At 17.3% G+C, this 12,205-nt stretch overlaps 6 protein-coding genes across 6 annotated transcripts; 3 read left to right on the top strand and 3 right to left on the bottom strand.

Annotated features, from left to right (window-relative positions):
• Positions 1-403: 403 nt before the first annotated feature.
• On the top strand, positions 404-4,555 carry PGSY75_0907100 (hypothetical protein; the record flags this gene model as incomplete). The annotated part of the gene is made up of 1 exon (XM_018785486.1): positions 404-4,555. The coding sequence occupies one exon, from the start codon at positions 404-406 to the stop codon at positions 4,553-4,555; it is 4,152 nt and encodes a 1,383-aa protein (XP_018641827.1).
• Positions 4,556-4,734: 179 nt separating this feature from the next.
• PGSY75_0907000 (hypothetical protein) lies at positions 4,735-5,072 on the bottom strand (the record flags this gene model as incomplete). The annotated part of the gene is made up of 2 exons (XM_018785485.1): positions 4,735-4,840; positions 4,936-5,072. 2 exons carry the CDS (start codon positions 5,070-5,072, stop codon positions 4,735-4,737), a joined length of 243 nt encoding a protein of 80 aa, XP_018641826.1.
• A 792-nt stretch (positions 5,073-5,864) lies between these two features.
• On the bottom strand, positions 5,865-6,653 carry PGSY75_0906910 (putative tubulin-specific chaperone; the record flags this gene model as incomplete). Its single annotated transcript, XM_018785484.1, has 1 exon — positions 5,865-6,653. The coding sequence occupies one exon, from the start codon at positions 6,651-6,653 to the stop codon at positions 5,865-5,867; it is 789 nt and encodes a 262-aa protein (XP_018641825.1).
• A 451-nt stretch (positions 6,654-7,104) lies between these two features.
• PGSY75_0906890 (hypothetical protein) lies at positions 7,105-7,524 on the bottom strand (the record flags this gene model as incomplete). The annotated part of the gene is made up of 1 exon (XM_018785483.1): positions 7,105-7,524. One exon carries the CDS (start codon positions 7,522-7,524, stop codon positions 7,105-7,107), a length of 420 nt encoding a protein of 139 aa, XP_018641824.1.
• A 488-nt stretch (positions 7,525-8,012) lies between these two features.
• PGSY75_0906800 (putative protein, unknown function) lies at positions 8,013-10,097 on the top strand (the record flags this gene model as incomplete). The annotated part of the gene is made up of 1 exon (XM_018785482.1): positions 8,013-10,097. One exon carries the CDS (start codon positions 8,013-8,015, stop codon positions 10,095-10,097), a length of 2,085 nt encoding a protein of 694 aa, XP_018641823.1.
• Positions 10,098-10,432: 335 nt separating this feature from the next.
• PGSY75_0906700 (leucine-rich repeat protein) lies at positions 10,433-11,884 on the top strand (the record flags this gene model as incomplete). The annotated part of the gene is made up of 1 exon (XM_018785481.1): positions 10,433-11,884. The coding sequence occupies one exon, from the start codon at positions 10,433-10,435 to the stop codon at positions 11,882-11,884; it is 1,452 nt and encodes a 483-aa protein (XP_018641822.1).
• Positions 11,885-12,205: the final 321 nt, after the last annotated feature.

The raw sequence follows: 12,205 nt of genomic DNA, 5'->3' as shown, positions 1-12,205 counted from the left end.
TTTCGTAGATTAAAAATATTCAAATATGAATCATTCATTTTTGAAAAATAAATTTTTATTAAACTCTATATATAAATAATATAATGAGCTAATCATACACAAATATGTCATTAAATTTTTTATTTTATATATATATATATATATATTATAATATTTTAATGACTTTAAAAAATTATATGATCATATAAATGCATATATATTTTATGATATAAAGAATATTAAAGAAAATGCCCACAAACCGTATCAATTATGTAAATATAATATAAATATATATATATATATATATATATGTATGTATTTATTTGTGTAATTTTTCATATTGTATGAAACATTTTCAGGTATCCCTTAGGTAGCTTTTTTTTCCATATTCATTTGACCTGCAGATTATATATATAATGAAAAAATGAGTTTGGAAAATTTGTTACATAACATAAAGTGTGAGAATATTGAGAGTGTATTAGAAAACTTTTTCATACAATATGTTCCTTTAAGTTTGGAAATAATAAAGCTGAAAAAAAAAAAAAAATTTAATGAAGCATTAAATATAATAAGAGAAAAGGAACATATATTAATTAATGAATGTTTTTATTCTTTATCAAATATTATTTTAGCTATATTAAAGGGAAAGTTAAAAATAGAACATATAGATAGGAAGAATATCCATGATTTAATTTATATATGGTTTACCCCGTTATCCCTTAATGATAAAAGTAAAAGTTTATATAAATTAATAATAGAATTTCATAATAAATTGATAGAAAATGAGAATATATATAATAAGATAAATGATGATGTGTTAACGTTTGATGGCATATATTTCAGTGAATGGATTATACTTACTTTGAATAAAATTTTTAATTCTCTTATTTCAGAGGAAGAAAAAATTCAAATTGAAAACTGGACCTTTGTCATTGATCTTATGAAATTTGTATATGTTGATAAAAATATAATACTTGAATATTTACAAAAAGAAAATAATAATGTTTTATTTCAATATGATATAGATAATCCACATTACAAAATAAAAGAATATAATTATGATGAAAAGAACATTAATGTACACCATAATATGAATAATATAAATAACAGTCAAAGTATATTTTCTAATGAGGAAGATAGATCTCATTTTGAATGTTCAAGTAAATCATTATTTAGAAACATATTGAAAGATTATTATAAGAATCCTCATAAGGTAACAAAAATTTATTTTTCTTTTCCTCACGTGTTTTTTAAATGTATAATAAACGGACTAAAAGATGAAGATGTAAAGAGAAAAATATATATATATAATCATATTATTCCTAAAGAATTAAATGAGGATGGATTTTATAAAAATATTATTACTACATGTGTATTATGTTTTTTTCATATGAAACAATTTAATGATATTATAGATTATGAAAAAGTTATATTTTTATTGAAGAAAATAATAAATTTAAATTTAACAGATACCTTTTCATCTGTTCTTTTTCATTTGTTGTTAAATCCTAATATGGACAAAGAAAAAAGGGTTGATGAAAGTGATAAAGATATAAATAATTGTAATATAATGAAGGATGAAAATAAAAAAAATTGTCAATTAAAAAAAAAAATTAATTATACCTCTAATATATATATGAAAGGAGAATTTACAAATATACCAAATAACCAAATAAATTATGTATTAAATACAAATTATATTATTGAAAACATTTTTTATTATCTTCATTTGTATAGTGGTGATGAAAAGGAATGTAAAATTCTTTTAACAAGTTTATTAAAAGAGTTAAATCCTTTTATAAAATTAATCGAAGATAATAAAAATGATACTACTAATAGTATGAATAATAAGTTGTTATATATATGTATATATAATGAGAAGATATATGTACTTTTGAATATTTTAATAAACATTATATTTCTATATAGTTGGAATTATTTTTTCATAGAACGATTTTTTAATCCTACTTCAAAACATTGTTTCGGATTATGTTATGCCATATGTATAATTGACATAATAAACCATATAATTTATGATGATTCACTTATTGTTTGGTCGCTTTTTAAAAATTTTGAAATGAAGAAAAAGAAGATCTTAATGTATATTTCTAGAATCAATGTTGAGGAGTGTGCAAAAAAAAGTTACATAGAGCTAATTAATGAAATGGATGAAAAAAGTAATATGAAAGGAGAATTACAAGAATTAGAAAAAGCATCGAAACTGAAAGAAGTTTTTCCTTTTGAAGATAATGAAAATATATTAGAAGAAAATAAGATTGAATTAATTTTAATAAAATTTTTACAAGATATATTTATATATATATTAAATAATTTTAATTATAGTTTGGAGAACATGGGTGGGAGTGAGGATACTTTTTTTTCAATTCTTTTAAGTAAATTATTATACACATTTAGTATACATTTAAAAGATATAAATAAAATGATTGTTTCCAGTTGTTATAATTTTGAAATTTTATCAAAAAGAGAATTATATTTATATAAAATTAATATGTATAATATTCAAAGATTTGATAATATAACAAAAATGATTCAACATTTATTTCAATGTAATAATGAAGTATCATTATATTGTGGACAAATAATAGCTGAATATTTCAAGAAATATATGACTAGCCACCAAATGGTTAAAAAAAAAAAAAATAAAAATAAAAAAATAAATAAAATAAAAATAAAAAAATATGATAAAAATGACGAATGTGATGAAAATTCAAAAAAAAATGATCATAATTTCTATACAGATAGTCAATATAATAGTAGTGATAATTCTGATGATGAAAAAGTTCTGTTTCCTAATTTAAAAAAACCTTTGGAGTATATACCAAAAGATGTATTGTGTTTTAAAACTATTGAACAATGTGATATATTATTTTTGGAGAATTTTATTTTAAGTAAGGAGGATATAAAAACATTTGAAAAGGATGAATATTCGATAAAGCGTATGGATGATGTTTTTGAATTTAATGAAAATGTGATAAATAATGATGAATATTTAAATAAAAAAGACCAAATATCGAAATTTTTTTTTAAGGGTTCAGAATCATCATTAGATTTAATACATGATAATAATTATCAGCATGGTTGTGATGTAAATATAATATATGATGATAACATGAAAAATAAAGATAAGAAACATAATAAGAATAATGATACGCTTATAAATACTTCCTATTATGATGTATATAAAAATGGAGATGTATTAGCAAGTGATGATATGATAAAACATGCTGATAATATAATAGATAATGATATGTATAATTTGGAGGAAAAAGAATTTGTAGCAAAATTATTACAAGAAAATGAATATTATTTAAATATGGAATTAAATAAGAATATGTATATAGATCCTTCAGAAGATTTATTTGAATGTTTAAATAGGTTAAATAGTAAAGTAAATTATATAGAAAGAAACAATATAGAAGATAATAATGAAGATATATTAAGATTAGATGAAAAAAATGAAAATTATGAAGAAGCAAATTTTCGTTTGTGTCAAACTATAATAGTATTACCAAAATTAATTAAGGAGTGTGATATATTATCTTATATCAGTGTTGATATGTATAAAGTGTTGTTTTCAATAAATAATATTACATGTAATAATAAAAATCAAAATTATATTATGACATATAAACTATTTGCTATAGTCTTATTGTGTATACATAATCCTATAGAAATATGTACATATATGTTTAACAATATATATAATAATACTTACGATAACATACAAAAGATGTTAATGATATTGTGTTTTCAACTAACGGCTTTATATTTAAGCAGTAGGATAAAGTTAGATGAAATATATGAATATATAAAAAATATACATGAGACCATGAATATATCAGAAGGGTTAATAAAAAGTAATGAAATGATGGATAATAAAACAAATGATAAGATAAATTTATTAGATACATATTCGAAAAATATGTTGGAAGAAATAAATCATTTTGATGAAAAAAAAAAAAAAATAAATACCCAAAAAGATTATGTACAAGCAGAAGAAAAAATAGATTCATGTTCAATAAAAAAAAATATAAATAAATCATGTTGTTTAGTTAATAAAAAGAAGATACAAAAATTTACAGATTTATGTAATATATATTTTAGTGGAGTATATACTACCTTATTTTGTTTTAAAATAAAAAAAGGAATGTCTAATATAGATTATGATGAATATAGGATGAGAAAATATTATTCTGAAAATTTTACTTTAACCACATATTTACTATCATCATATAATACCTTTTTAAATTGTTGTAATAACATATATATATATCTGGAGGATATCATACGAGATGGTATTTGTCTCGTCCATGTTTTCATTCAAAGAGATAATCTTATGATTAGACGAGCATGTTGTAAATTATTATATGATATGATAAATTTAATATTTTGTAAAAAAATGTTTAATATATTGAACAATCCAAATAACGAAATTTATGAGTATTATGAAAATGTAATGAATTATATATCAAATAGAATAAAACAGGAAAGCGATTCCCTCTCCTTTGAGTATATGAAGCAGATATTAAGCATCTACCAAACAATAAACATTTAAAAAAAAAAAAATAAAATAATAATAAAAAATAAAAATAAAAATAAAAATAAATTATTATATGGAAAATGTCTTGTATATTATATATGTTATATGCATTTATATCAATTTAATTTATTTTGTATAATTTATTTATTTTATTTTGTTATATTATTTTGTTATATTATTTTGTTTAATCCTCTTTAATTGGCTGATAATTTTTTTTTTTTCAGTATCATTGAACATAACAGTTCAAGTTCATCCAGGTTCATTTCTTTTAAGTAGGAATCATTAAACTCTTTCAGAAATCTATAAAAAAAAAAAAATAATAAAATAAAAATATTAATATAATATATATATTATATATATTATAGAACTTATAACATTTTGTTTTCATCTTGAACCTTTCAGCTTCATCTTGATCTTCAATATTTTGTGTGATATAATTTTTTAAAACTTCAGGAAATTTCTTATCATTATTTGTTGAATATTCCTTCAAGTCTTGCAAGAAGGAATTTTTTAAATCCTGATCATTACTCATTTTTTTTTTTTTTTTTTTTTCCTTTCTTTTTTTTTTCCTTTTTTTTTTTTATATTGATAAAAAAAAGGAGAATACTAAAAAATATAAGAATATATAAATAAAAATATATATATATATATATATATATATATATATATATATTATAATATTTAAATGGTTTTAAATTAAAGCATGATTTAAAAAAAATTAAAAAATTAAAATAATTGTTGTACAATAATATTTTAATTGGTTAAGGAATAACTAACTCTTCATTTTCTTATATTTTTAATTTAAAAAAAAAAAAATATATATATATAATTATAAATTGTTTATATATATAAAAATCTGTTGTAAGGATTTCTAAATATATATATAATATATATTATAATGCTATTAATTATATAATACTTTAATTGTTTAAGATATATTTATTTATACTGTATAAAAATATATACTATAAAATGACATAAAAATATAACTGTATAAAATAATTAATCTTATAAATATTTATTTATATAAATTAATTTTTTTAATATTTAACATATTTCTTATTTCTTATAAATTAGTTTTATTTTATTTTAATATTTTTTATTATTTTTTTTTTTTTCATACAATATTAAGGTTTAAAATTACTATACAAATATAATTAAATAAAATAATGTTATATTAAAAAAAAAAAAAAATTAAAAAAAAAGGAAATAATATTTATTTTATAAGTGGGATGTAATAAAATCACGAAAAATTATTATATATCAAATATATATATATATATATGTATGCATGATACCTGGTGGTTGTTATTATATAATATTTTTAGAATTCCTCCAAGTCCATTATATCGAAGGGAGGGAAATCACCGACTTCTATAGAATCAATATTACCTATATAACCATATTTATCTCCTTTACATTCAAATAATTTTGTTTTTTTATACATGCCATCTGAATTTCCTAACGGTTCATCTAAATCTACGCCTACATAAATATCATTATTATTTTTTATATTACCAACGAATTTAAGAATTCCTCTTCTATCCCCTAGTTTAATTCTACATCTCTTTCCTATTTGATATAATTCTTGATCATAGGAGTTATTAATTATACTAGAAGAATTAATAGGATGATTATCATTAATTTTATTGTTTCCTTCTTCTTGTTGGTTATATAGATTTGTTTGTGTTTTATTTTTTTCTCTTAATTTTTTTAGAAAGTTTCTTATATTATCAGGTCTTTTATCATATTCCTCATCATTCATTGTATATTTTAGGTGTGCTAACTTTTGTAGTTTTTTTTCATCATCTAGATTATAAATTATATCATCTGAATTGTATGTTTTGTTTTTTTCTTGGATATATATAATATAATTATCCTTTACATTATAATCATTTAAACAATATTCATCATTACTCAAAAAAACTTGAGTATTATCTATATCGTTTTCATCATAGGCATACAGGTTCATATTATCATATGAGGTCCCTGTGTGAGTATATATTTTTTTCTTTATATTCTTAATACTATCGAATTTATTTAATTTTATTTCTTTCCATGTTTTATTCTTAAACATGTTATGTACAAAGTCAACTTGAACGTAATCATTCATTTTGAAAAAAAAAATAAATAAAAAAATAAATAAATAAATAAAAATATATATATATATTTATAGGTATATATATTATTTTGTCTATATATATATATATATGTGTTAAAATATATTTGATATAATTTTTTCTTTTTTCATTTATCTTTTCAAAACAAAATTATAAAATTTTTAGGGTACTAAATGAATATATAAAAATATTATAACATGTATAAATATACATGGTTTATTAAATTGTTTATATTATAAAGATAACAAAAAAAAAAATATATATATATATATATATATGTATATTTTATTATTATTATTTTTTTTATTATATTTTATTTTTTTTTTTTTTTCTCTTAAAAGTTTTTAAGATACAATTATCCGTAGGTATTATATATTGATATGGTTTTTATATGTGTAAATATTATATACATAAATATATAAATATATATATATATTTATTTATTTATTTATTTTTATTTAATTGTGCTTGAATTTTTTCGCATATAAATTTTTTAAATGACAAAGGACAATATACATTAAAAAGTTGTTCAATATTTTCAAAAATTTTTATATCATTATATGAAGTATTATTTAGTATTTCGAAATAATTTGGATGATTTTTGATATAAAATATTAATATATTGTCATTCTCTATATATTTTGATGATAAAAATTTATGTTTTATTTTATCATCTGTTATGATTTTTATATTTTCTTCATTATTTTTGTCCTCATCTACAATTTTTTTTTTTTTTTTTTCTTCTTCTTTTATAATATCATCTTTCTTAAGATGTATACAAAATGTGTTTTGATCTATATATTCAAATTTTAAATAAAACGCTTTATATTCCTTTTCTATAATTTTTATTTCATCATTATACATTATGAAGGGAAAAAAAAAAAAATAAAAAATAAAAAATAAAAAATAAAAAAATAAAAAAAAAAAAAAAAACTAAAATACATATAATATATATATTTATATCATATAATTGGTAAAATGTAAAAAATAACATTCATTAGGTCTCATAAAAATGTAAGAGATAAATATTTAATATAGGATCCAAAAGGAAGTACATATAATATATTATATATATATATAATATATTTATTATAATTATTAATTTAATTTATATGATCATTAAAACAAAATATATTTATATATACACTTTTTTAAATAATACATAAAATAAATTAAGAGAAAAAAAATAAAAAAAAATCATATACTTATATATATATATACACTTTTTTAAATAATATATAAAATAAATTAAGAGAAAAAAAATAAAAAAAAATCATATACTTATATATATATATATATATGTATATATTTTTTATTTTAATTTTTTTCCAGTTTCATGGGAAATCCATAATATGCGTATATCCAAACACCTTTTTTGCATAGGGGGGAAACAAAATATACTTTGTCGAAAAAAAAAAAAAAAAAATATCATCTCACCTTTTGATTATTTTGTTAACACTAATTTTTATATATTTAAAAAAAAATGGTTGAAATTTATTATGAAAAATAAAAGTCATAACAAGCTGGAACATACAGCAAGATGTTATAATAATATTGTTGGGCATATAGAACAAAATATAGAAAAGGAAAAAAGAAAAGTGTCAAATTATATATTATTTGAAGAAAAGGATAAGAAGAAGAAGATGATGTTAAAAGATAATAATCATAATAATAACAATAATAATCTTAGGAATTATAATTTTTGTTTTAATCATATTTTAATCTATAATGTTATATTAAAAAATGATATAATTGATGACATATACTTAGAAGTAGTATTCTTTGATATGGATGCTTTTGAAAATATTATATTGAATAATTGCTATGGTTATATGATGAGAAATTATATTCAAATATTTTATAAAAAATTGAAATGTGTTAATATAAAAAATAAATTAATAAATCTATACACAAGCAAAGTTAATAATATATATAATAATTTATTATTTTATCACACATATAAAAAAAAGAAGAATTTTTTATTACATACAAGTATGTATAGACAATTTTCACGTACGTTAAAATATATGTTGAAAGATAAATTAGGTATTAATGTATTCACATATCAGTATATACAAAATGAAAAGAACTACAAAAAAAAAACATATATTGAGTTAATAAAACATGATAATATGTTTAACGTTAATATGTTAAATGATAACACATTCAATGATAACATATTAAATAATAACATATTGAATAATAATAATTTCAGTTTTAATAAAAATATTATGCATATGAAACAAAAATATATTCATAATTATTTATTCAAAATCATGAACAATATGTTTATAAATCGTTTTATTTATTTATATAATAAAAACAAAAATAATAATATTAATAATATTAATAATATTTACAACAGTTATAATGTTCATAATAAACATGTTTATAATAGTAAGATTGATACATACAAAAATATTTTTTTAAATTACAATCTTGTCAAATTAAAAGATATATTTTTTAAGTTCAACCATAAAAGTAAAGCTGAATGTAAAGAAATATTAAATATGAATTATGATTTATTCATACATACATTAATTAATAAAAGGAAGGAGAAAAAGAAATATTTTTTATTTTTTATAAAATACTATAAAGAACTTTTTAATGTAAATGATATATTTATTATAGACAAAGAGAATGTGAAAAAAAATTTTTTTTTTTTTTTTTATCACAGTTTGATTGGAGGCCCTTCCTTTTTCTTCTTCAATAAGGAAAAGGATAAGAAAAATCGATCGATTAGATGTAATAGAACAAACAAAAACAAAATTAAAATGAAGAATAAGAACAAAAAGAAAATGTTACATATATTATATAATAATCCAAATTACATTCCAAATATCTCACTACTTTTTGAAAAAGGAAAGAATAATAAAATAATAAATTTAAAAAAAAGAAAAAGAAGAAAACCATATTTTATTAATTTAAATAATAATCAATTAAAATATAACAGTACAGATAATTATATACTTTTTTTTCTATATGATCTGATTTTTAATCATAATTTTAATATATATAAATATATGAATATAAATAATTCACAGAGAAATGGAAAAGAACATATATCCAATTCTTTTATATCTACATTTAAAAAAAATAGAAATAAAAAGAAAAGTATAAAATTAAACAATATATTAAAAGATAAAATAAAAGATGGAAGAATTATTTTATTTACAAATGATAAAAAGTTACAATCTATGTGTTTTAAAATAAATATATTTTATCAGAATGTATTCCATATGTTAAAATATAATGATAATTATAATAATAACAAATATGATGGTGTTCATAATATAAATAAAAAATTAATTAAATTGTATGTATTTAGTGATAAAATATTATTTAATAATCACCATATAACTAATAATAATACAAAGAATATAAAAAAAGTAGATAAATATGAATTATATTCTTTTTCAAAAAGTTTTATATTTTAATAATTTATTTTATATATAAAATATATATATATAATATATATATATATAATATATATATATATAATATATATATATAATATATATATATTTATGTATATATTTTTTATGATACCCTTGTATGCTTTATAAAGTTTCTGTTCATATACACAGTTTTTTTGTTTTTTTTGTAAAATATATATATATATATTTATATAACATAATATATTATATAATTTTAATCAATTTTTTTGTATAATTTATATACCCTTTTTTTTTTTTTTTTTTTTTTTTTTTTTTTTTTTTTTTTTTTTTGTTTTGTTTTTTTTTTGTTCCTTTTTAGGTTCCTACAAATCAAAATGAATGAACAAAAGTACCATGTGAATGATAAGCAAAACACGTCGTTTTTATTTTATGAAAAAATATATGAAGGTGATGAAAGGTGCCTATTTAATATAATTATAAGTTTTAAAAAATTGAAAATATATAATGAGAAAGATTTTGAAGAAGTTATAAATTTGAATTCAGAAAATATATTGAAAGATATTGTAATGATAGAGGAGCAGTTACAAAGGAATACATATAATAATGAGATAATAAAAGAGGGAAAAAACAAAAGTAAAAATAAAAAATATTTTGATATAGATGAACATATAAATAAAGAAATGGATAATATAAATATTAATCAAATAAATAATAATAATAATAATAATAATAATAAATATGATAATTGTGATGATATTTATAAAAATTGTAAAAACCAGTTTGATATTATTAACGCACATATTGATTCTAATATAAATGGTCATATACTAAATAAAATATCTGAAAGAGAAGAAAAAAAATTGTGTGTAATATGGGACCTTGATTTATCATATAATTATTTTAAAGAAATTTCTATAGATAATATATTTTCAATTATGATAAAAAAAAATATTATCAGTGATAAGAATATTATACAATTAAATAATTTAAGAACATTAAACTTGAGGAAGAATAATTTAATATATTTTCCTTATATATCAAAGTTTGTATTGGATGGCTTAATTAATTTACACATATCACATAATTATATAGAAGGATGTAATAATTATATGGATGAAATGAATAATATCAAAAATTTAGATAAAAATATATGTGACAAAGAAATAAATAATAAAAAAAATAATAAAATAAATAATAATATAAATAATAACAATTTTTATTATGAAGGTATGTGGAATAATATAGTACCTAATTTAAAAAATATTTATTTACAAAATAATTATTTGCAATCTTTTTTTTCTTTAAAATATTTAATTAATAAACATAAAAATATAAAATATATAAATATCAGTTTTAATAAAATTAATTTCTTAACAGATTTATTTATCTTAAAAAATGTAGAACATATAAACTTGTCTTATAATACTTTTATGAAGCTACAAAGTAATATGACATCAGATGGATTAACAAAAGACATAAATAATATAAAACACAAGAACGATATAAGTAATAATATGGATGAGTTAATTGAGAATGATGAAGATATATCTATGAATGTAGATCACACGATTAAACAAAAAGATGTGTCTTTTTGTCTAGAAGGACGAGACAATAGGAATATATTAAATTTGGAGCGTACATGTAAAAATAATTATGATAATGATAATAAAATTATATTTCATAATTTTTTATTAAATTTGAAATTTTTTTTTCCATGTTTAAAAAATTTAAATATAAAATATACAGGAGTTTACTATAAATTTAAGTTTTATATAAAAAAGGAAGATTATAAGGATGAACTGAATTATTTTATTGATTTTAAATAAATCTCATATCTAAAATACTACTATAAAAAAGGAACTGACACTTATTTATATCTTTATAATTTTTTAATAATAATATATATATTTTTAAGACAACTAAATATTAATATATAAATATATATATATTTCTAACTACACCTTTTTGTATTTTTTTTTTTTTTTTTTTTTTTTTTTTTTTTTTTTTGAAAAAATAAACAAATTAGTAATTAAAAATTAAAAGAATTATATATAATCAATATATTATAAAATATGTATATATTTATTTATATATGTGCAAGATTTTATATAAAAAATTAAAAAAAATTTTTTTCTCCAATAAATAAA

This window comes from Plasmodium gaboni, chromosome 9 (genome assembly GCF_001602025.1).
Source record: "Plasmodium gaboni strain SY75 chromosome 9, whole genome shotgun sequence".
In the NCBI taxonomy this organism is placed as follows: Eukaryota; Apicomplexa; class Aconoidasida; order Haemosporida; family Plasmodiidae; genus Plasmodium; species Plasmodium gaboni.
The sequence above is the reverse complement of the archived record's forward strand: the minus strand, read 5'-3'. Positions and strand labels throughout refer to the sequence as shown.